The sequence below is a fragment of the Lemur catta genome, chromosome 10 (assembly GCF_020740605.2).
Source record: "Lemur catta isolate mLemCat1 chromosome 10, mLemCat1.pri, whole genome shotgun sequence".
NCBI classification, from domain to species: domain Eukaryota; kingdom Metazoa; phylum Chordata; class Mammalia; order Primates; family Lemuridae; genus Lemur; species Lemur catta.
In genome coordinates this window covers 65,744,365-65,770,948 of record NC_059137.1, presented here as the reverse complement: position 1 = coordinate 65,770,948, position 26,584 = coordinate 65,744,365, and the positions used below count along the sequence as shown (strand labels likewise).

General features: G+C 37.3%; 1 protein-coding gene across 3 annotated transcripts in view; it reads right to left on the bottom strand.

Moving 5' to 3' along the window:
- CFAP95 (cilia and flagella associated protein 95) overlaps positions 1 to 26,584 on the bottom strand; it is an 80,284-nt gene that overhangs the window by 6,280 nt on the left and 47,420 nt on the right. Inside the window, exon 5 of one of the 3 annotated variants that reach the window (XM_045562411.1) lies at positions 13,008 to 13,065. The exons of 1 other annotated variant lie outside the window; for it this stretch is intronic. In XM_045562411.1, coding sequence (XP_045418367.1) covers positions 13,008 to 13,065 — 58 coding nt within the window. The remainder of the gene's footprint in view (positions 1 to 13,007; positions 13,066 to 26,584) is intronic. One more of the 3 variants, XM_045562412.1, reaches the window with a different exon arrangement.

The following is a 26,584-nucleotide window of genomic DNA, read 5'->3' as shown; positions in this document are numbered from 1 at the left end:
GACTCAACAAAACTACAGACCAATATTCCTTATGAATATAGATGCAAAAATTCTCAATAAAATCCTAGCAAACTGAATTCAGCTGCACATCAAAAAAATAATCCATCACGACCAAGTGGGCTTCATCCCAGAGATGCAAGGTTAGTTCAACATATGTAAATCTATAAATGTAATTCACCACATAAATAGAAGTGAAAACAAAGACCATATGATCTTCTCAATAGATGCAGAAAAAGCATTTGACAAAATTCAGCACCCTTTTATGATAAGAACACTTAACAAAATAGGCATAGACAGGACTTACCTTTAAATGATAAAAGCCATATATAACACACCAACAGCCAACATCATACTGAATGGGGAAAGACTAAAAGCATTCCTGCTTAGAACTGGAACCAGACAAGGTTACCCACTATCACCACTTCTATTCAACATAGTGCTAAAAGTCCTAGCCAGAGCAATCAGACAAGAGAAGGAAATCAAGGGTATCCAAATGAGAGCAGAAGAGGTCAAACTATCGCTCTTTGCTGATGATATGATCTTACATCTAGAAAACCCCAAAGATTCTACCAAGAGATTCCCAGAATTGATAAACAAATTCAGCAAAGTTTCAGGTTATAAAACAACATACCCAAATCAGTAGCATTCATATATGCCAATAACAGTCAAGCTAAGAACCAAATCAAAGACTCAATATCTTTCACAATAGCAACAAAGAAAATCAAATACCTAGGAATATATTTAACTAAGGAGGTGAAAGACCTCTACAGGGAGAACTACAATACACTGTGGAAGGAAATAGCAGAGGACGTAAACAGATGGAAAAACATATCATGGCCATGGAACAGCAGAATCAATATTGTTAAAATGTCTATACTACCCTAAGTGATCTAAAGATTCAATGCAATCCCTGTTAAAATACCAAAATCATTTTTCACAGATCTAGAAAAATTAATTTTAAGCTTCATAGGGAACCAGAGAAGATACTGTAGAACCAAAGCAACATTAAGCAAAAAGAACAAATTGGGAGGCATCAATTTATCAGACTTCGGGCTATTCTACAAGGCTCTAGTTACCAAAACAGCATGGTTCTGGCACAAGAACAGAGACATAGACCAAAGGATCAGAACAGAGAACCCAGATATGAAACCATACTCACCTTGCCATCTGATCTTTGACAAAGCAGACAACAACATACACTGGGGAAGAGAATCCCTATTTAATAAATGGTGCTGGGAAAATTGGATAGCCACAAAAAAAGACTGAAACAGAATCTGCCCCTCTCACCACTCACAAAAATTAACTCATGATGGATAACATACTTAAACCTAAGGCATGAAACTACAAGAATTCTAGAAGAAAATATTGGAAAAACTCTTATAGACATTGGCATAGGCGAAGAATTTATGAAGAAGACTCCAAAGGCAATCAAAGCAACAATAAAAATAAATGGGACTGGATCAAATTAAAAAGCTTCTGCGCAGCCAAGAAAACAATCATTACAGCAAATAGACATCCTACAGAATGGGAATAAATATTTGCATGCTATATATCCAATAAAGGGCTGATAACAAGAATCTATAAAGAACTGATGCAAATCAGCAAGAAAAAAAAATCAAACAACCCCATTAAAAAGTGGGCAAAAGAAATAAACTTTTCAAAAGAAGACTAATAGCCAAAAAACACATAAAAAATGCTCAACATCTCTAATCATCAGGGAAATGCAAATCAAAACCACAATGAGGTATCACTTAACTCCAGTGAGAATAGCTTTTATCAAAAAGTCTCAAAAGGACAAATGCTGTCATGGATGAGGAGAGATAGGAACACTTATACATTGCTGGTAGGACTGCAAACTAGTACAACCTTTATGGAAAGTAGTATGGAGATACCTCAAAGAACTAGAAGTAGACCTACCATTTGATCCAGCAATCCCACTACTAGGTATTTACTCAAAGGAAAAAAGACATTCTATAAAAAAGATACCTGCACTCAAATGTTTACAGCAGCCCAATTCACAATTGCAAAGATGTGGAAACAGCCCAAGTGCCCATCAATACATGAGTGAATTAATAAAATGTGGTGTATGTATACCATGGAGTACTACTCAGCCATTAAAAAAATGGTGAACTAATATCTCTTGTATTATCCTGGATGAAACTGGAAACCATTCTTCTAAGTGAAGTATCACAAGAATTGAAAAACAAACACCACATGTATTCACCATTAAATTGGAACTAATCGATCAACATTTATGTCCACATAAGGAAATAACATTCCTTGGAAATCAAGCAGGTGGGAGGCAGGAGAAGGGAATGGGTAAGTTCACACCTAACAGGTACAATACATACATCTGGGTGATGGGCACACCTATAACTTTGACTCAAATGGTACAAAAGCAATTTATGTAATCAAAATGTTTGTACCTCTGTAATATTCTGAAATAAAAAAATAAAAATAAAATACCTGTGTGTCATTATATATAGTTCAAAAATAACAATATTCTAATTAGTTATGATTTCAATTGAAAATAAAATAATTTGGTAACTTTTATAAAAAAAAAAAAAAAAGAAGAAGAAGAAGAACCAAAGATGATTCATAGCTTCAAACCTGGATGTCTGGGAGAGTCATAATAACACTAACAAGAATAAGAAAGACATGGGGATGGGGGAGGACTTGTTTTGGGGGAAAATGATGAGTCACATTTTAGACATTTTAAATTCGAGATGACATCAGTACAAAATGTTTCTTTGGAAGGTGGTGCTGTGGGACAGATGGCCTGGAGAGAAGTCAGTGCCCTATGCGCAGCAGTGATCATCGGCAGGGAAAAAATAGTTATAAAGAACATTTTTGGCCCCAGGGATGATATTTGAATATAGACTGTGGATTACACAATTGTACTGTATCCATTTTCTTGATGTTGGAAAACTGTACCATAGCTATATGTCCTTGTTCTTAGGAAATACACATCGAACTATGTAGGGGGAAATAGGCATGATGTCTTTAGCCTATTTTCATGTGGAAAACAACTGGTGACTCTGTGGAAAGATTACGTGGGAGCTCCTTGTACAATTCTTGAAAGTTTCCTATAAGTTTGAAATTATATAACAATAAAGTTTATTCCCAAAAGATGGTTGGTGCAGAGCCATGGGAGTGGATGAGTTCTCTGAGGTTGTATGAAATTAGAGGAGCAGGGGTCTGGGGCCCAAATATTGGGGATTCCCATGGTTGGGTCCATAAAGAAGCCACGGAGGACAAAGGAGAGGGAAAGAGAAAGGGTTGCAATGTCATAGGTTCTGAAGCAGGAGAGAGGTTGAAAAATGAAACCTTCAAGTGGTAGCCAACAATTGCTAACTTCCAAAGAAGCATGGCGGAGACCAAGACCTGACAAAACACAACAGTATTAATCAATCTCTAGTCATCTTTGAGTGTGCTGCTTCTGTGAAGGGTTGAGGAAATTCAATAAAACATACTGGTAAAAGGTGGAAAAGAGAGAGTGTCAGAGGAAGGAACGCTGAAGGCAAAACAGGCCCTGCAGAAACAGGAAGCACTAAAGTTGCAGCAGCAAAAGAATCACTGTAGGGGAAAATTGGCCTTAAGAAACTGGTTAAGAAAGCTTTCTTCTTCCTTTTCTTCTCTTTCTCTTCCTTCCTCTTTTTCTTTAAACAGATCATGGCAAGATAAGTTAGGATGTTAAAGGAGGGTTCTCTTGGTGAGTGGTTTCCCCAATTGACCTTCCCTCATTATGAAGGACAAACAGAACATGGTTGTACCACCTCCATCAGTAAAATGTGTCAATGTTTAAATGATGGGCTCTTACATGCCCACCCACCTCCATCCCCATTGCCACTCAGGTGCTATGTCCTCACTCTAAGCAGCATCTGCACCTTTTTTCAGAATAAAATGACACTGTTGTTTCTTACTCCACTGTATACCCACTCCTCATCCAATTTTTTCCCATCTTCCAGTAGGCTGTTCTTTGGTTATAATTATTCTTATTTGGTTTCATCCTTTTTCTTTAGGATCTTTTGTTTTTGATAGTTTTATTTTTCAAGGTCATTTTCAGTTGTAGGCCTGCCTTCTGAAACATCAGTAACTCTGTCTAATTTAATATTATAAGGTAATTTGAAAACACAGTCTCAATTCCTTCATCCAGATCACCCATAAAAATGCATAATGGGTTATGTTTCCTGGCCAAATCAGTCACTGCAAACTAACCTTGTGTCCACCATTAAAGATAGCTATTAGCCACCTGGCATTAGTACAGCAAAGACCATTCTTCTCTAGTATGCCTATAAGTATGCTCATTTTGGCTATTCCATTTACTCTTAAAAAGGTACTTGAGGCAGCAAGCTTATTTATGTGAATGTCACATTGGATAGAGTGAAAGTAGATATAAAAGTAAACTGCTGTGATATTTTGTCTCCCTATTTTTGGTATACATCATGTACAAAAGTCTTTACCATTCATATGCACTAGACTGAAGACCTGCCTTTCACTAATAAAGTCGTCTTCTAAGCACACATGCAGAGGGTGTGGGAGGAGAAGAAACAGTTCCCTACAGCCAAACCCACCTTATCTACCCTGGAGACCAGTGGGGGACAGGCATCTCAGACAGAGCCCCTCATTTATTTCCTTCACTAAATTTCAAAGATTTTATTTCTATTGTATATTCCCTCCCCCCTTCCATGATTGCATCACAAACAAAAGTAATTGGCAAATGTAGCTATATTAAATATGTAACTAGTGGGATATATTTTTGTTATATGTTTAAGAAACACTTACTACTCCTACTTATTTGATAAAATTTTAGGGGGGAAAAGTTTTTGTAACAAATACAGGTATTAATAGAAGATGAGACTCTTAACTACAGGAAGAGTCATGGGAAGTACAAAGAAGTTTAGGCTGTGGGTAAAAATAAATCTATATCATTAATGAATCTAGTCAACATAGTAAGGTTTCATTACAAAGAAAAATATGGAGATCTACGCAAACAAACAAAATAAGCTGATATTTAAAGATTAATAGCACACAAATTTTAGTTATGGCCAGTATCAAAAACCAAGCAATATGATATTAAACATCAGCTATTGGTATGCTTTTTTCTTCCTAATGCACAAATTTTGATTGGTCCTATCACTTCAATCATATATAACAGAAATATCATTTTTTTCATTCTTCTATGTAGGACATTTGCCCCTGCCACTTGGTGAGACTTAATGGGTTATATATAAATTTGAGGCCTAAGGTTCTCAATTTTCAAAACTTTTTTTTCCTCTTTATAAAAGTCAAATATGTTCACTGTAAAAATTAAAGATAATCAAAAAGAAGAAAATAATCTCTCTCATAATCCCAATTTCTCTGAAGTAGAACTGAGCTTTATGACCTAATGCAGAAACAAAAGGTAGATCATGGTTATATAACTTCAGAAGGCAATATAAGCAAAGGTAAAGCTTCAGGAGAAACAAGGTATCTTTCCACTAAAAGGACACAATATTAAAAAATACTTGGGAATCTGAATTTCCTGAGAATTGAGACCCCACAGTTTCTCTTTTGTTGGTGATACACAAGAAGAGCAGGAGAAGTTAAAATATTTATCTCCTAATTTTTAAGTAGATTTGAATTAAATGTCTGACAAGGTCTTTAATCAAAAAGATTACTTGGTCATAAATAAATGACTATTTCAATGGCACAGGATCAATGAGATCAAATAAAATCAAATAGTAGAATTTGAGATCCAGAGAGCTTTTAATGATCATTCTGTCTGCATCAGTCAGGATTCTCCAGAGAAACAGAACCAACAAGAAATAAATACACACACACACACACACACACACACACACACACACACATATACACATACATATAAGCGATTGAGATAGATTTTAAAGAATTGGCTCGTGGGATGGTGGGGGCTGGAAAATCTTAAATCCATAGGGCAGGTTGGCAGGCTGGAAACTCAGGCAGGATTTCTATGTTACAGTCTTGAGGTTGAACACCTTCTTTTCTAGGAAACCTCAGTTTTTTGGTTTAAGGCTGTCAACTGATTGGATGAGGCCCACCCATGTTATTGAGGATAATCTACTTCAAGTCAATTGACTGTAAATGTTACCTTTACAAAATACCTTCATCCCAACATCTAGACTACTGTTTAACTAAACAAGGCATTATAGCCTAGCTAAGCTGATATATAAAATTAACCATCATACTGTCCAACCCGGTAAGGGGACCGGGGCCTCCTAAGTTTGAGTATATAATTGTTGACTCATGTTTGTACAAAGTGGCTGAAAATATGGTGTCTGAAGTCAGACCTGGGTTTACTTTGGACGCTTAGCTGTTGTGTTATTACTAATACTTAACCTCTCTGGGACACAGTTCCTCAATATATAATTCTGATAGCTTGGTTTTCCAGGGTAATTGTGAGGATTAAGTGAGCTAAGACACATAAGATAACAAAGCCAGTGTCTGGAATGTGGTAGACACCCAGTAAGTGTAACTTCATTCCTTCTCCCTCCCTTTATTTCTCCTGTCCTCTCTCCCTTTCCTCTCTTTCTTTCTTCCTTCCATCTTTCCTTCCTTCCTTCTACTTATCTACCAGCAACTATATAGTCTAACCAATAAGGCAAATCCCATTGTATCCCAGTCAACTGGGGAAGCTATGGAAGCCCCGTGGAGCTATATGAGCAACTCCCAGCAGATCCTGAGGTTGAAGCTGAGGCCTAGGAAATGTGGTTCTTAGTGCCGGCAGAATGACATGAGACTCAAAACCAGAATTGTTTGCCTATCAAGCTATATAAAACCATGCCTTTGTGGATACAGGCAAGGTTAGCACATATACATGCAATACACATTGAGGTTTTTCAAGCAGGATGTTTAAGGTTGGAAAGGCCATCATCTCCTTCTGAATCCAAGTCATAGAGAGCTGGTTCCAAGGTTAACGAGCAGCAGCATTATGGGACACTCCGGCATGGGTTATAAGATACTAGGCACAACCACATGACCCCTTTCCTCTTCTCCAATTCCACCCTCTACCACTACCTCATTTGCAGAAGTTTCTAAAACTCTCACTTATTCCATTTCTGTGAATAGCATATGATAAGATAAACAAGAATACTCAGCAAAAGGCAGTTATTCTTTTGTCAGTGAATGAGAACATTAACAGAACAATAAAAAAAAAAGAAAAAATTACATAGTGGATATATTCAGATGCAGTACAAATAAAAGTAGCACTAGAATAAAAGTAATGAAGCTACATTAGGAAGCCTGCAACATTACTTAGTTAAATTAAAGCCTTAACTTTTCAGGTAAAAGTTTGGCAAAACCACACTTTATTCCAGACTCCAGGCTTTTATACCTGATTATTCTATGTGGCCAGATTTACTTGCACAACTTTTCTTGCTATTATTTTTTTAAAACAACCAAAAAACAAACAAGAAGAAGAAAATAAAAAGACTGTTTATACAGGAATTAAAATGGGGAAGACAAAAGAGACACAGAATAGGGCACAGATATAAAAAGCGGGCCTCAAAACAACTGGGAATTGAAAACTGATTTAGTTCTGACAAGTGAGGCTTCCTGTAGAATCCCCACTCTGTTCTGGATTCACTCTCTGTCCCAGCTCTTTCTTTTCCAGGAAGACATTCTTTCTCTGTCTTCTTTTTAAGGCTGCTGGTAGGCATCCCTTCCCGGGAAGGAGAAAACTAAAGGCAATTCCTGTGTTTGGGGAATTTCTTTTATGTGAAAGAACCTAATTAAATCATACAGGGCTCCTAATGGTATACCACCTGCACTCCCATCTCTGATTTCTAGCCAAGATGCATTTTTGGTCTGGGATGATACTCAAAAGTATTTATCAGCCAGTCCAACTGAGCAAGTCCTAGAGGTCCCTGGTCAGCCAGATCCTAAACCGGCTTCTAGGAGGTCCAGGCTGAACCAATTTAGCCATCAGATACAGGAAGCACAATGCCAAGGCCCATGATACTTTTAGGGGCCCATGTTTTACTTTCTTTTACAATCAGAATTTTTTTAACGAATATAACAACAATGCAAATATACTTACTGCCACTCAATTACACACTAAAGAAAGGGCTAAAATGAGAAATTTTATGTTATGTATTTTATTGTATTAAAAATGCATATAGGCCTGGCATGGTGGCTCACACCTGTAATCCCAGCACTTTGGGAGGCCAAGGTGGGAGGATCACTTGAGGCCAGGAGTTTGAGGTTACAAACTCAGGCCACTGTACTCCAGCCTGGTTGACAGAGGGAGACCCCATCTCTAAAAAAAAGCTCAGATGCCATTCTGAAAAACAAACTCTATCAAACAATAGAAACTCATAGCTAAGCCAGAAAATGATGCTAGTAATATAATATCTATAAACATCTCAGGGCAGAAACCAATGGCAACTATTCTACAGGAAATTTTCCTTAAAATATGGCATATAAATCCAAGAGTATTTCCCAGGGGGAAAAAAATGAGTATTTTGTGATTTAGTTTTACATAACAATACTCAATGGTATTTGGTAATAATTTCAGGAGGATTAACAATAACATGGTTTTATTACAAAGCCATAAAATAAAATAACATAGTCAAAAATAGGCAACGATTCAAACAGTATAAAAGAAGGGGGAAAAGGTGGGTATTCTTTACAAAATGCAAAGAAGAAATATAGCGTAAGACAGATACTCTTTAATAAGCTTTAAATTGAAAAAAGAATATAATCCAATTTTGATTATATTTGTCTTTATACCAACTCAGTTATAAAATATTGTTTAATTTTTTTGATGCAGGAAGTGATCCATGACGGCAAAATGCTTAAGGCCCCGGAAGATCATAATGCAACCCTGAGTCCAGGGAGTCCCGGGCAGGGCTGGGCCAGCAGCATCCTGGGAGACTTGAGACCACAGCTAATTTTCAACCGGCACAGAAATATCAATATTTTAACAACGCTATGTCTATACCAGTGCACTGAGTCCCAATGGTAGGACAGGCCAGTCATGCCACTGATAGAAATAAATGTTAAACAGATGCAGTTTCTCTTCTGTACTACTAAAAATACACAGACCCCTTGTGGTCAATTTGGGATACATGCCAACTTTAAAACATAATTCCTCTATTAAAAACTTCCTCAGTTTTCTATCTCTGAATGAACTAGGTTATACAACAGTTTTGGGGTTTTTTTTTAAAGTCATGTCTGAAAAGATAATTCAAAAGGCAGCTCTATTAAGAAAAAGAAAATAGCATTTCACACTCAATACTGACCAACCCGATATACCCAAATGGTAGCTGCAAAGCTGGGAAGAGGCATTAACTTCCAGGGTGCTCCCTGAAGTTCACTGAGGGCTTGGTCACCTGGCTCACAGTCTTTGGCCCCACACTTTTGTCCCACTCTCTTGCAAGGTTGATTTTCAACACCCAGCTGTTGGATCTAGCCAACATTCTAATGAACTATTCCTTCCCCTTCGAAAGTCAATGGATTTGATTCCTCTCTAGAAACTCACTCCCACAGCCACACCCTTGAATCTGTCATTCCCCAGAATTGTCCCACCTCTGAAATAATAAATTCCAATATACCCTCTTTGATCATTACTTTCTATTTTTCAACTCTCTCACTCCTTCACTACGGTCATATTTGTTCTTTTGTTAATCAACATTTTCCTTCCTTTGACTCTTCAACTTCCTGAGTTTGCTGGCTCCTGACTGAACTAATTGTTTTCTTTTCCCTTCCTGAGTATGTGCAGTCAACTCCCCACAACTCCCCACTGTTGTCCTCAGCTCACTTCCCCCTTGTCCTAAAGGCTCACTGGCTGTCCCAAACAGCCAGTCTTGGACCAATCCCCTAACACACCTTCTTTGGGAGACAATGGAGAAGATTTCAAGAGAAGGCATCTTTAATTGAAATTGAGATGAGTTCTAATAAGCATCCAGCTTAAGAGGTGTAGTTCAGACGAAATAGCTTGCAATTCTCTTCCATTTCTCTCCTTGGAAACAACTTCATAGCTTCCTAATCATCTGTATTTCTATGATTAGAGCTATGGGGTGATAACCTGCATTCCCTTTATTTCCTGTAATGCTGTCCCACTTTATACAAATATGAATTAAGCAAATTTAAGAGACCGTAATATAAAAATTAATAAAGTCTTAATTCATGCACATTTGAAATAATATGAATCCAAATATTTTCAGATTTCCTCAAAAATTACATAATTGCAGAGGTAGGAGGCAGAATGAATGGTGAACTGTGTTTATGCAAAGGCCACATGGTGAAGTCTCTAGCAAGTAAATAAATAGTCTCCTTCCTTTGTCAGTATTTTGTGACTCATACATTCGTTTATGTGCATGGTAACTCTTACATTAGCATTCAATCACTATTCTTCTGTAATTTAACCAACCACTGTTACCGTAATTTAAAATATTTTTTATATTCAATAAAAATGTAATGCAAGCATTCATTAAATGTGGGTGTTAGAAGCAGTGCTAAAATCATGCCCCAAAATAAATTACTTGGGCACAGAAGTCAGAATTGAACAAATAAATCTCTCAAATAAAGGCAAACAACTGCTAAAGTGTGCCTTGCTGTTAATGTGGCAAGAAGCAATGTGAGAAATATTAGAAATAATGCTGAAAAAATTAAAAGCATGAATACATAACACAATAGCTAAAGATTTACATGCCCTGAGAATATATCCCACATTGTTTATAATTATATTTAGTCCTTTGAATTTTTTGAGTTTTTAATTAGGTGTCTTGCAACTGCCGTTTATTTAAAGATGGAGTCAAATCCCATTTAAGTTAAAAAATGGACCTGAAATGTATTTTCAAATAACATATTTGTTTCCTTGCAGTTTTTCTGATTATAATCCATTATGCTTGTTGCATTAGAAAATTCTAAAAAGTATAAAGATGAAGAAAATCACCTAGAATCTCAATATCCAATGGACAACTTTACTAGCATTTTGGCAGTTTCTCCAGTTTTTAAAATTGTCTCTACATTTTATATAGTTTAGATAAAATATACATGGCATTTTGTATCTTAATGTTTTTCTTAACCTTAGATAAAGATTAATTAAGACACTAAAAATTATCTATGGACATTATAAAGGCTGTTCAATATCTCATTATATAACATTTTTGATTAACATTATTTCTAATACCAAATATTTAAGTACTTTTCAAGTTTTGCCATTATAAATAATTCAGTGATGAGTATATTTGGATATACATTTTATCCCATTTGAATTATTTTTCTTCGGAGAAGTTTCCTAGAAGAATTATTAGGTCAAATGGTATTTTTAAAATATTGCCAATTTCATTTGCAAAACTGTCTTATTGTTTTCACTCACCTCTTTTATTATTTGTAAATTGAGTATTTTCCCTATCTTTCTAGTTGTTTGATAATATTTCCTACTTTGTAAATTGCCCATGTGTGTCCTTTGCTCATTTTTCTAGGGTCATTAACATTTTTTCTACTGGTATGTGAATTCTTTTTGTATTAAGCATATTAATCCATAATCTGCCATATTTCACCATATCTGCTGTTTTTATGACTTAAATGCTATTTTTAAATTAAAAAATAACATATAATAAAGGTGGTGTCCTAAATCCTTTGCTTCCCTAAATTCTGCCACTTTTTCAAAACATTTCTGATTATGCTCATCTGTTTACTCTTTCGAATAATTCTTAGAATCTTAGAATTCTGATAGAAAACAAAATCCACTCGGATTTTGATTGTAATTATATTAAATTTATAAATTTAATTTATAATTATTTTAGTTTTTCAGTTCCCTAAAATGGTAGGTATTCTCTTTGATTTGAGATATGTGCCTCAGTTATATTTTGGTTCATATTTTAAAACAAACAAACAAACTTAATGGTTTCAGTTTTTTCTTGTGGTCTGTCATGGGCTGCAGGCGGGTGGCAGCTGGTGCTGCAGTCCAGGTTCAGCTAAGATGGATGTCCAAGATGGCTTCCTCACTGGTAAGTCAAGCTTGCCCCTGTCAGCATTCCACCCCAGGGTCCCTCCCTCCAGCACAGTAGCCCGGATTGGTCACCTAGTAGCTCAGGGCACCAAGAGGCAGAAGGAATCTTCTTAAGGCAAGGCTTAGAACTGGTGCAGGGTCATTTTTGCCATGTTCTAGTGATCAAATCAGCCACCTGACAGCTCAGACTCAAGATAGAGGATACCTCCTTGATGGGAAAGTGGCCTGGGCAAGCAGCAAGGTCGGCCATCTTTGGAGATAAACTGCCACATCTTTTATTGATCTCGGTAAAATTTTCCTCATAAAAGTATTTTAAATTTTTATTGCTATAATAATTTAGATGTTTTTCCTTTTATAACTTACTAACTGGTTAGTGCCAATGTGAAGGAAAGCTATTGTCTTATTCATTCTAATTACTTTTCATTTTAATATCTTGGTTTTCTTAAGCATATCATCATACTATCTGAAAATGAAGATGACCTTTTGTCCCTCTTCTTTATCAAAAATTAAGTCTCTTATTTCTACTCATGTCTATGGCACCAGTTAAGACTTCAAGAACATGCCAATAGGAAGTAACTTGTTTTGTCTCTGTTGCATGATTTTTAAAGTACAAATATATTCAACTTATAAACTGGATTTTTTAAATTAACATACACATTTCCCAGAGCTAAATTAAGCCACTTACTTTTATGTGCTGATGCAATACAAATGAATAGAAAAGTAGGTTCTTATTCCAGATAAATTGAATTCAGAAAGGCGGGGGCAATAAAATAAGACGAAGAAGAAAGTGACCAATATATTTTAGGTACTGCAATATTTTCTCCCTGAAATCTATAAACCTTAAAAAATAAATCATAGCCATAAAACATTCTATTGCCTCCCACAAATAGCTAATATCTCTAAATAAATAAAAATATCATAAATCTCAGCAATTTCTCCTTTCTCCCCAAGTTTTACTATTGACACTAAATGTACAGAATCACTTTAAGTACATAAATCGGTATTAGAATACGGCTCTTGTACTCACACGTGGCTGATAATCATACCGTGGAGGGTAGCTTTCAGCGTATGTTGTCAATGTAAACCTAAGAGGGATAAGTCAATGTTTGAGAAATGAATGACTTCCAAAAAGATATTTTAAATTTTTAGTGGTATATGCTTTATACCACTAAATAAATACATTTTAATTATTATACACTAAATAAAAACATTTTAGGAAGAATTGGCCCTAATAAAACTTTTAAACCCCACAAGTCTCCCAGGCTCTGCACACAGTATTACCCACTGCCAGCAGAGTACCCCTCCTTCAATTACACACGTTCCCCCTGTCCTCCGGGGATGCATTCTGAGATGGCAGGTGGATGCCTGAAACCACAGATAGCATGGAACCTGACTGCTCACAATTGGAACATGTTTCTGTTTGTGTCTTCCACCCACAAATTTAATGCCTTTTCCATCTTACTAAGCGCTTATCATGCCCTATGGCTGTAACTTTTGCAGTTGGCAGTGCAATGGCAAAACTAGCAAGAATTTCTTTTTTCTTTCTTTACGATTTCATAGATAGGAAATTCACTTTTACCATAGATTTTAGCAACCTCAGCATATGATTTTTTTTTCCTTTCCTTAAGTTGAAAACTTTCACCTTTTCACTTAAAGGAAGCACTTTACAGCTTCTCTTTGACATATCTGAGTTACTAGCACCACTGCTCTTGCCTTTGGGTCTATTATTAAGTAAAATAAGGGTTACTCGAACACAAGCCACTCTGACAACACCATGACAGTCCATCTGGTAGCCCAGACAGCTACTAAATGCACGACTGATGAACAGGCAGAGAGCTTAGAGCAAACACACTGAGCAAAGGGAGAGTTCATGCCCCCCCGCCCAACCCCAGGCTGGATGGAGCTGTAAGGCACAAGATTTTATCATGCTACTCAGAGCAGCATGCAATTTAAAACTTACGAATTATTTCTGGAATTTTCCATTTAATATTTTCCGACTGCAGTTGACCACAGGTAACACACTGTGGAAAGTCGAACCATGGATGGAGGAGACTGCTGTACTTCCAGTCCACCACCCTCCTAACTACTCGGTCCCAAATCCCCCAGCTCAGGTGCTCTGCACTCCAGGCATTGTCTTTACCACCCACTTCCTGCCTTGGAAAATCTTTTGACCCTATGCCCACATTCTCTGCTACATGACAGTTGAAGAGATAAGACAACCAAAGAGACTGAGATTACCTAGTGTCCCCAACCTCCACCCCATTAAACACACAGAAATGCTGGCTGAAATACTGCCCCCACCCCCAAAGTCTGCAAGCCTAGCCAAGCTCAAAGGGGAAGCCCTGAGGTGCTAGAAATGAAGAGGCTATGCATTACAATGGGAAACCACAGATTGATGTTCCAAGGATAGACAATGGAGTTTGAACTACATATCTAAAGTAAGACATGGCCTTAGGCTTACAGGAATCAAAGAGCTAAACTCCTAATTAAAGCCAAGAATCTGTAAAGGCTGTATCTCCATAGAAAAGAGACAGAAAAACCTCAGCTACCAGTCCAGGGAAATGTGCAAGTTCCTCTCTGTTTGGAGCTCAGGGTGGGGGAAAAATTATTCTCTTACGAGAAATTAAAACTCAGCTTCTATTCTGGCAATATTATGGGGCTAGATGGTCAAAGAAACTCTTCTGAATACTGCATACCTAAAAATACTGGGTAAAAGGAAATTTTTTAAAGTTTTAATGCATGGCTGACCTGATGGGAAATAAAAGAATCCAACAAGAAATCATAAAATAAGTCCAACCGAGATGGGCTATTGGATACAGGTGCTAGTATTGACCCTCGTGGTAACCACCAATTGCTGCCAGGCTCTCCAGGTGTGTTTCCCAGAGTAGCATCAGTAGCAGCACCTGGGAAGTTGATAGAAATGCAAATACCTGAGTCCCACTCCAAAACAACTGAATTAGGAACTCTGGGGGTGGGACCCAGCTGTAGCTTAACACGCCCTCCAGGGGATTCTGATGTACACCACAGATGGGGTACTAATGATTAAAAGAACAAACTTTGGAAGCATAACTTTCAAACCAGGAACTTCAAAAAAAAAAAAGACCAAGACTAATCTAGTAGAAGGCAGAGAAAGAGAATAAAAGGAATAAGGGAAAACCATTTCTGCTTATAAGTTAAAATAATAAAAAACAGCCTGGCCTCAGTGGCTCACATCGATAATCCTAGCACTTTGCAAGGCTTAGGCAAGAGGATTGCTTGAGGCCAGGAGTTCAAGTGAAATCCTGTCTCTAAAAAACTTTTTTTTTAACTAGCCCGGCTTGGTGGTGTGTGTCTGGAGTCCTAGCTGCTCAAGAGGCTAAGGTAGGCTTGAGCCAAGGAATTCAAGGTTACAGTGAGCTATGACTGGGCCACTGCACTCCAGCCTGGGTGACAGAGTGAGACCCTGTCTTAATAATAATAATAATGATAAAACATCTTAGCAATCACAATAAAAATAACAGTTAAACCTATCAGTAAAAATATTTTCTCAGACTTCAGATTGAACATCATACTGTATTTTGTAAAAATATCCAAAGGCATGCTTTTACATCTAAAATAAAATTATTTTCAAAGAAAGATGAAAACCAAAAGTATATAAATTTTATATATAGTAATATATATATATATTGGAAAAGGAAATTGTATTCTTGTATTAATGTCATATGTAAGAGACTTTGAGCCCAAAATTACTAGTTATAAAGATTCTTACCAACTGATTAAAGGAACAAGTCACCAAGAGATACATAACAATCCTAAATCAATAAATCTAACAACATGTAGCATATGTAAGGCAAAAATAAGGCAGAATTACAAAGATAAAATAACAAATCCACAGTCATAGAGGAAGATTGTAACACATTCTTCAACCCTTCAGTTCCTTGAATATAAATATCTACATACATCCTCCAAAACCATACAGGTCAATAGCAAAGCAAATAAAATCACACAATTGCTCAGATGTAGAGTATATGGAAGATAGTGAATACTACAAACTTTAATTTATGTGTAAGTGGGAGAACAGTCCAGAATTAGAAGAGCAGATCAGAGTCCATTCTGGAACAGAATCAGGCAGGGATCGCGTGGAAGAGAAGAGAGGTGGCAAGTCCCTAGCTCAGACAGAACATAGAGAACATCGCCCACAGAGAGAGCATCCTTCCCCTGATGAGGAAATACCGAGAACAGATCTGACACCAGATAGTCTGAACAATGGCTTTCCAAGAAAGCATGCAGCGCCAGAATGGCAGTCCTGGGAAGGCACTGCTTCTGGGAAAGAGTGGGGAGACTAGGAAGGCAAAGAAAATAAGAAATCACCAATACCTGAAATTAAGGATCCTGTAGCCATAAGATAATGTCACAATAACAGTAGACATCCTTCCCTCTCATTCCTCACCACCCCTAGAAAAGCACCATTAATTAAATAAGCTTCACTTCACTGTTATAACAGAAGAGGGCACTCTTGAACTAAGATATTGAGTAAATTGCCCAACGTTCTCATTTTCCCCTGGGTAGAATTACCTATGATGGCTCCTAGTCCAGGAAAATCCAATATGCTTAAAATGAACAGAAAAAGGCAACATTACTATAAGAAGAACACAATAGATGAGAATCAATACTAAGCTCATGAGAATCCTACTCAGAAATATTCCCAGTCACAGAAGCCTCCATCAGCATTTCTATTCAATAATGCAATAGCCTAGAAAATGTAGTAAAACAAGAAAAATAAGCATACGTACAGTATAATAATTGGAATGGAGGAAACAAAATTTTTATCTTCCACGGATAATAAGGTTGTCTACATTAAAAATCCAAGAGAATCTACAAATCATAACAAGCAAGTTTTAACAAGGTTGTTGGATACAAGAGCAATATACAAAAATAGCATACATCCATATACCAGCAATAAGAAGTTAGAAGGCATAGAGTGGAAAAATCCCATTTATAATTGCAACAAAATCTGTTTCCTATAAGAATAATATAACAGAAGATATATGAGACACAGAGAAAATTATAAAATTTTATTGAAGGACATAAAATAATTTCTTCATTTATGGATGTGATGATGGCAATCATTCCATCCAACAAATGTAAAGGACTGCCAATCCAAACACCAACAGGTGTTTTGTGAAACTTGACAGACAAATCTTAATAATCACATGACTCTATAAAGTACCAAGGAGAGTCAAGACAACTTTGAAAAAGTATCAGATGGTTAAATTCCCTTTTCCAGATATCAAGGCTTAACACAAAGCCATATCAATTAAGATAATGTATTGGTAGAGGGAAATATAAATAAACCAATTGAATGAAATATAAAGCCCAGAAATAGACCTGCTGATATATAGGAATTTGGTGGATGATGGAAATTACAAATTAGTGAGGAAAGGGTGGATCAAATGGTGCTGAATTGTCTAGTGTTATAAAAAAATGTTATATATGTGCATATATTTGTTACATATACATGTAAATGTATGTGTGTATATATGTATAAATATATAAATATTCTAAAGGGTTTACAGTTTGACATTTCATATATAGGTCTTAAGTAAATTATAATTTAAACCTGTTGGTCAAAAGACACCATAAACAAAGTTGTAAGAAAAGTCATAAACTGGAAGAAGATATTTATTATGAATTTCACCAAAAAAGGATTAGTATCCAGAATAATTTTTTAAGAAAAACTCTTGCAAATCAATAAGAGACAAAATCCCAATGGAAAATTGGACAAAGGCTAAAAAAATCAATTCACAATAGAAGAAATCAGAATAGCTAATAAACATTTGAAACTAAATTGTCTTAAAATTCAGTCTTAAATTCAGTAATTAGTGAAATGCAAAGTAAAACAACAATGAAGTACCATTTCATATTCATTAAGATTGATAAAAATTAAAAATCCTTATAATATTTACCAGGATGTGAAAGAATACATTCATGCACTACTAGTGGCAATATCTTGCACAAGTGAAAGTATATATGTCTTATTACTCAGCAATTCTGAGTATGAAGGAACTCTTTTTAAAAATTTTATTGTAAATTGACACTTTGTGGGGGGGCATTGAGACAGGGTCTTGCTCTGTTGCCCTGGCTAGAGTGGAGTGGCATCATGATAGCTCACTGTAACCTCAGACTCCTGGGCTCAAGTGATCCTCCTGCCTCAGCCTCCCAAGTAGCTGGGACTACAGGCATGTACCACCGCACTCAATGATGTTTTCTATTTTTTGTAGAAATGGGGTCTCACTCTTGCTCAGGCTGGTCTGGAACTCCTGGCCTCAAGTGATTCTCCTGCCTCACCCTCTCAAAGTGCTAGGATTACAGGTATGAGCCACCATGCCAGGCCAACAATTTTTAATTGTATATATTTATGGGGTATAAAGAAACTCTTGCATATATATTCAAGGAGATGTGTATAAGGATATTCATGGCAGCTTTTTTTATGCCAAAGTGAAAAATTGGAAGTTAATGTCCTTCAATAGAGTGGATATATTGGATGGCTATGTAAATCATGATAAATCATTTCTTTAAAAAATTATGAAGCAAATATGGTAAAAATATTAACTTACATTGTAAGAGGGTAATGAGTATGAGTGTTTGAAGGGTATTTTATATATAATGGAAATATTCTATAATCTTAATATATGTTTAAGTGTTAACAGATGATAATGAACTTGTTTCCCTACCCTCCTCTCACCCAAAGTTATGACTCAAGAGATGCTTATCAGGAACCCCCGTCAAACACTGGAGAGTTGCTTCAAGCCGGCTGACCTTGCTAGTCAGTATTTGGGTATCTCTCTACTCAAAGAGGCAGAAGCCTATTCCTCCTACAATCAAGCCCTTCTTCTTCTCCTTATTATCACCTCCTAGCACAGAGTCTGATACAAAGTAGGCACTGAAAAATATTTATTAAAATGATTAAAGCAATACAAATAAAATTAGAATATAAAGACACATAGATTTACTATACTGAGAATGCAATGTAGATAGAGGTAAAAGATTAAAACATTCAATTATCTTTCTAAAAAGGCATCGTGGCTCAACAAAATGGAAACTTTTATAATCTTGAATGATGACTTTTAGTCAATTACATATAAACCCTTTGTGATTGCCCCTCCTTCCCCCCAATTTTTTTTTGAGACAGAATCTCACTTCATTGCCCTGAGCAGAGTGCATGGCGTCATCATAGCTCACAGCAACCTCGAACTCCTGGGCTTGAGTGATCCTCCTGCCTCAGCCTCCCAAGTAGCTGGGACTACAGGCATGCGCCACCATGCCTGGCTAATTTTTTCTATTTTTAGTAGAGACAGGGTCTGTCTCTTGCTCAGGCTGGTCTAGAACTCCTGAACTCAAGCAATCCTCCCACCTCGACCTCCCAGAGTGATAGGATTACAGGCATGAGCCACTGCGCCCACACACCCCCACCTGTTTAATGTGAAGAACAGGGCAATAACCTTTAAGTGACAGATAGGGAGTCCATTATGTATGTGCCAAATTTGAAATAAGGTGGTCTTTTGAGAATAAAAACATGAGAAAGCAACATGGATCTTCCTCTTAGATATCAGCTTTAGCAGAAAGAACAAGTCTGTTAGAAGAGCAATGGCCATCAGAGAAACCCAGGAAAGCAAGGGATCAGAAAGACAAGGGGGGCATTAGTTCTAGGCATGTCCTAGGGAAGAGATGTCCTGGTTCATAGATAGCTCTCTCTGGTTCTGGAAGCAGAGCTGGACTACATTGATGTAAGTGAGCAGGTTGGACTCATTGTCAGCCAGTGATGTTTGAAGTCATTATCTGGAACCACCAGGAGCAAGCCTGTGCCATGGGCTTTGCTCTACCACTCCCGTCCTACCTGCAGCTGATGGGCCCAAATAGCCACCTGTTCAGGGTCCTCCTCTGGGATTCCCTTTCTTAATGGAAAGGGCCAGTCACTCTCCTGTGACAGAAAGCAAGGGATATAACACCCTTACTATGTGGAAGAAGGTGGTCCTCAGAGGGAGGGAAAGAAGCCAACAGGAAGAGAATCACAAAAGCTTTTTACTCGGGATTCCAATGAACTCTGACACCAGGCGCTTCCATAGATTTTCGCAGAGTTCCATGAGATTCTCCTGTACTCTCAATAAACTCCCCCCTTTTGCCCAAGATAATTTTAATTGTGTTTCTGTCACTTACAACTGAAAGAGTTCCATTACAACCAGGCAATCAGAGTCTAAGGCCGTTAATCATCATAATCATATACCTAACTCCGCTTGCTCTGATTCCAAACACTGAGCAACATTCTGATTAGAGTTTGGCTTCCCATATGTTTTTCTACAGAGAGAGAATGCTTTTATTAGGCTGACGTGACAGTCTGGTGTACTTGAAAATTTTATTTCTCATTATAAATTAACTGATTAGAATTCTGGCTTTTCCTGTGAGTTTAACAAGCACAAGGCAATCTCCATGCGTCAGATAAATTCTGAAGCACAGACAAAATGATCTTTCTGGCAATGTAAAACTGAAGGTGAGAAGCTGGCAAATTCACCAGGATAATGCCACACTGTAAGGGTGCTTGGAAATTAGGCAGCTGGTTTTCACCAAGCACCACCCACAATTTGCCACACGTGCCCTCTTTGAGCTTTAGTAATGATGCACTTCGTAAGGTAGAGAAAAACTAAAGACATTTTGTAAGAAGTCTGATATTGAAGTTATCATTAAAGCCGTGTGGTGTTAGTTGAAATATCTATGCCTGCCCTAACATCACTGGTAACATGTGTGAATCAATGACAAGATGATGGACCCAAATCCACAGAATCACAGTTTCTTAGATTTGAAAGAACCTTAACGGCCAATTGTTTCTTTTCTGTTTTGCCTGGAGGAGGGGCAGACATTTTCTCATCCAGCTTCCTGGCGGCCAGAATAGCATGAGACATGTACTCACCAAATCAGATGGTTCCATCTAGGCCTCTGAATCTGAGTAAGTGCCTCAAAGAAGCAGGGAATCAATGTAGAATTAATTTCGTCACTGGCAGCAGGAGAAGCAGCATCCATTATTTACGACAAGTATAGCCACAGAGCACCAGGGAGCCTACTTGACTCCATGCTGCAGTGGGGGGTAGGGGTAGCTTCTTATGACCACGCTGGGAAATTCTGTTTCATTCTTTACAGCGACCATCTTTAAAAAAAAAAAAAAAAAATCTTATCTTGAGCTAATATGGACATCCCTGTCATTTCATCTTCCTTCTACCACTGAATGAAGCCACACAGACCAAATCTGATAGCTCTTCCACAGCTGCTGATGCCAGGCCTATTGTTTAGAAATCAGCCTCTAAGAAGCTAGTGGGCAAGAAGTGGAGAGGAAAGATGAAACGCAGGACGATTGGAATCTGCTTTTACTCCCGATCCAAGCCAAGCACTTGCTAAGGTCCCTAGCCCCTTTGCAAGCAGTTCACCCCTCCCATCAAGAACACAAAACTGTGACCCAAAGATTCTAGCTTCTGCTTTGCCACTGAGCAGTCAGGGCACCTTGAGAAAGTCACTTAATCACTCTACATTTAAACACTCCCCATTAGTTTCTGCTCCATAAATATTTACAGAATAGATGGATGAATCAATTAATTGGATTCCTTGGTTATTTCTGTGCTTTGATTTCCTCCTCTATACATTAAAAAATACCCACCCAAATGACCTTGTGTGATTATTAGGCAGAACGGGATAATAATAGATAATGCATGTGAAAGTACCTTCAAGAATGCGGAGCACTGTATACATTTAAGCATAAAAGACAATGCAATGTAGTGGTTAATGACACAGGCTCCACAGTCAGACATGAGTTTAAAATCCAACTCTGGTGCTTACTAGGTAAGGAACTTTTAAAAAGTTATTTTACCCATCTGAACTCTTTTTAATGGGGATAGTTGCAGTATCTATCTGAAAGAAAGAGAGTTAAATAAGATAAGGCATGTAAAGCCCTTAGCTCAGTACCAGACACACAATTAATGCTCATTAATGGTAGAAGAGAAAACTATAATGCTATTAATAAAACAGTGGACAGGCATAACTCTCTGCATTGTAAATGGATTGTGCAAGCTGCAGGATGGAGCATGGATTGAAAGGGACAAGTCTGGAGGCAGAGGAACCAGTTAGGATATTTACATTAGCAACCGGGACTGGATCAGTGATCTCTCTTGTGCTCCAGTCTCAAATATCCACCTGCTACATTTTATTAATATCATATTTTATTAATATCATTACAGTACAGTTTTCTCTTCCACCTTTAATGAGCATTAAGTGTGTGTCTGGTACTGAGCTAAGGGCTTTATTTACCTGCCTTATTTTATTTAACTCTCATTCTTTAAGACATAATAGATACTTCAACTATCCCTATTAAAAAGGGTTCAGATGTGTAAAGTAACTTTCCAAAAGTTCCTTACCTGGCAAACCTGAGGTTTGCTCTTCCTCCCATCTTCACAGCCTCAGTGAATGGTCCCATCACCCTCTGGTGGCCTAAGTCAGAAGCCTAGGAATCAACCTTAAGTCTTTTTAACAACTACAACTAATCAGTCTCCAAGTAAATGTCAATTCCTCTCTTTGTTTATGTGTCTAAAATCTGTACCCTTCTCCCCCTTTACACCACCACAGATTAAGGTCAGGCCCCTACAGTGTCTTGCCTTTATATAAGTTCAGGAGTCTTCTGACTACAATCTCAGTTGCCTACCGATCTATTCTCTGCTTTCTGAACACAAATCTGATCATTCCTACCTCATGCTTGAAAACCTTTAACATCACCTACATGATCAAGTCCAAACTCTTTAACGTGGCTTTCAGGTCTTGCTTTCTTAGCCCCAGCATCTCTCTCCGACTTTAGCTGTCATCGCTGCAAATTTGCACTCTCTGCCCCAGGCGTGCCCACCATAGGCCCCAGACCTCCCTGCCTTTGTGTGTCCTGCACCCTCTGCTTAGGGGGCCCTTCTCTCCTGTTGATCTGGCTCAATCCAACTCAGACTTCATGACTCAGCTCAGGTGTCACTTCTGCCCCGAAGCCCTTCCTAGCCTTCCAAATCTGAGTTATGTGTTCCCCTTGCATCCTATGTTCACCCCTAGCACATAGGTTGTCCCAGTCCATGCCTATTCCAAACTCCCTTCTCCCTTTTTTCCCTGCTTAGAAGCTGAAAACAATCTCATAGCCAAGGGTGGCCTTACCACAGTCTATACAATGGATGAAGGATGAAGATCCTGAGCAGGGTTTCCCTTTCTCACCTCTTTCTTTATGGAACAGATTGGTGTCTGGAGGCATAGCAACCATCTTGAGACTAAAGGGATGAAAGCTACTTAATAAGGCTTGTAGAGAAGAAAGACAAAAGATCCCAGAGCCTTGATGACATGTTTAGGTGCCATACCAGTCTTGTACTCCCTGTCCTTCTGTTGCATGCCAGGTGACCAAATAAATCCCTTAATTATTCAAGCTGCTATTAGTTAGGTTTCCTGTTATTTTTAGCCAAGCATATTCCTTATTGATACACAAGTATTGATTGGTCCTTTTTCTGTCTCATATGTTAGACAAATGAGCTAGTATCTTTTGTCTCTATATTCCCAGTGCCTAACTTTTCCTGGTAAATACTAGGCACTCATTAAATGGTTATGTTGAAAGAATTAATTCAGATATGTGGAACAAATGTAATTTCCTTGGGCACAATAATTTTTGGAAGCCATTTGAAAGAACAACATAAAGCTTACATATTAGGGTAATAATTTAACTATGAAAGTGCCAAATACAGAATCAAATTAAATATGATAGCAGCAAACATTTCTGTAACTCTGGGAAGTTCTTATGCCTATAAAACAACTCCGGGGTTCAAATATGCATAGTATAGTATTATCCACTAGGCACAACTGAAGATTTTATTTTAAGTAATTATAAATAATGATATTTTTATAACAACTACATAAACTTTGAATGTTACAAAGAGTAATACTAGTTATACCAGCTCATCATTAATGTACATGGGATAAAAGGAAATATCATATTTAAATATAAATTCTACAACCACGACATTTCCAAAATTTTGGTTTCGTTGTTGTTGTTCTTTTAAATAAAAATTGTATATATTTAAGGTGCGTGACAACATTTTGATATATATTTACATAGTATACTGATTACTATACTCAAACTAATTAACATATCCATCTCCTCACATAATTGGTGGTAAGAACACTTAAGATCTACTCTCTTAGAAAATTTCAAGTATACAATACAGTATTATTAACTATGGCCCTCATGCTGCACATTAGATCTCTAGATGTTGGTCAAAGGGTACAGAGTTTCAGTCACATAGAATTCCATCTCCCATTTCCCCAACCACCCAGGCCTTGGAAACCACCATGCTACCCTCTGCTTCTAGAAGTTCAACTTCTTAGATTCCATGTATAAATGAGATCATGCAGTTTTCTTTCTGTGTCTGTATTTCACTAAGCATAATGTCTTCCAGGTTCATTGATGTTGTTACAAATGGAAGGATTTCCTTCATTTTCAAGGCTAATACTCCATTGTATATGTATACCACAATTTTTTTATCCATTCATCCATTGCAGACACTTAGGTTGATTCCGTATCTTGGTTATTGTGGATAATGCTACAGTGAAGATGGGGATATGGATATCTCTGCAAGATGCTGATTTTGTTTCCTTTGGATATATGCCCAAAAGTGAGATTGCTGGATCATATGGTAGTTCTAATTTTAATTCTTTAAAGAACTTCTATACTTTTTTCCATAACGGCTATACCATTTTACATACCCACCAACAGTGTTCAAGGGTTCTAATTTTTCCATATCCTCACCAACACTTGTTATATTTTGTCTTTTTGATAATAGCCATCTTGACAGGCTTGAGGTGCTATATCATTGTGGTTTTGATTTGTATTACCCTGGTAATTAGGGATGTTGAGCACCTTTTTCTATACCTATTGACCATCAGTATGTCTTCTTTAGGAAAATGTCTATTTAAGTCTTTTGCCCATTTTAAAAACAGGGTATTTGGGGTTTTTTTGGCAATTAAGTTGTATGAGTTCCTTATACATTTTCGATATTAACCTCTTATCAGATATATGTTTGCAAATATTTTCCCCCAATCCATAGGTTACCTTTTCATTTTGTTGTTTCCTTTGCTGGGCAGAAGCTTTGTAATTTGGTGTAGTTCTACTTGTTTATTTTTGCTTTTGTTTCCTGTGCTTTTGATGTTCTATCCAAAAAATCCATTGCCAAAACCATGTCAAGGAGCTTTTTCCCTATGTTTTCTTCTAGCAGTTTTATGATTTCAGGTCTTATATTTAAGTATTTAATCCATTCTGAGTTGATTATTGTGTCACATTGTTTAATAGCTCATTGGTCCTAAAATTCCAACCACTTGCATCTCTGATGTATTTCCAGTGACAAAAACTATACCTATAGGCCTAATATAGAAGAAGTAACCATGTAAGCACGGTATTTAGAGATATGAAAGTTGTTTCAATTAACTATTGCTGTGGCTTAAAGGTAAATTAACATAGCAATCATTTTATTATCTCTAATTATTCCATGAGATGATTGGCTCAGCTGGGTGGTTTATCTGTTCCACATGATGTCAGAGCTACAGTCATCAGAGGTTTGATAGCTCACTCACATGGCTGGCAGTTTGTTTTGTCTATTGTTCCATGAGCTCAGCTGGAGCTGTCCGATACAATGCCTTGATTCTCCTCCATGTGGCCTCTCCATACGTCTTGGTCCTCTCATAGCATATTAGCTGGGCTTCAAGAATCAGAAAGTAGAAGCTATCAGTTTTCTTAAGGTCTACACTGAGAAGTCCCAGGACATCACCTCTGCCACATTCTGTAGATCAAACCCAGTCTCAAGGGCAGCGCAGGTGCCTCTTAATGGGAGCAGCAGCCTGCATGTACAGAGACGGAACAAATTGTTGGGGCCACCTCCAGAAACTAGCAACCACAATAGGTAAATCATATAATCCTATCTTCATAATGTTATCTTGAGGGCCTCACTGAACACACCAGAAAACACAAAGAAACCTGACTTTCAATTTGATGGATGTAACACAAATGGCCACTATAATAAAGTTAGATCCAATAAAGACTTATAGGGAACAAAGGATGGTTTCAGTCAGCCATCGGTCCATCATGATGCCAAAACTTTAGACCTAACAGGCACTACACCATGTGATTTAACATAAATATTCTTATCAAATTATTTGAATTACCACACAAGGATAGCAATACAATAGGTTATTTTTACCCACCATTAAAATAATCCTTTGCCAAGATACACAACCCAATTCCAAACCACTCATTTAGGATCTGAGTCATAGCCCCAAATATTAACAAACAGATAAGTATCCTACCTATTCAGTCATTTGGCTTCAACATACATCAGGTAAGGAGAAATATCCTATATGTAAGGATACTATAATGAAAAAATAGCATTTAGATTGACTCTGGTATCATTTCAGCAAATTTGGCCAACTAGAAAGCCACCACACTCATCACCAGTCAAGCCACCCATTGTAGTGAGCCCAGGTTGGTGGTGTGAGTTCAGGTAGGGTTCCTGCCTCACA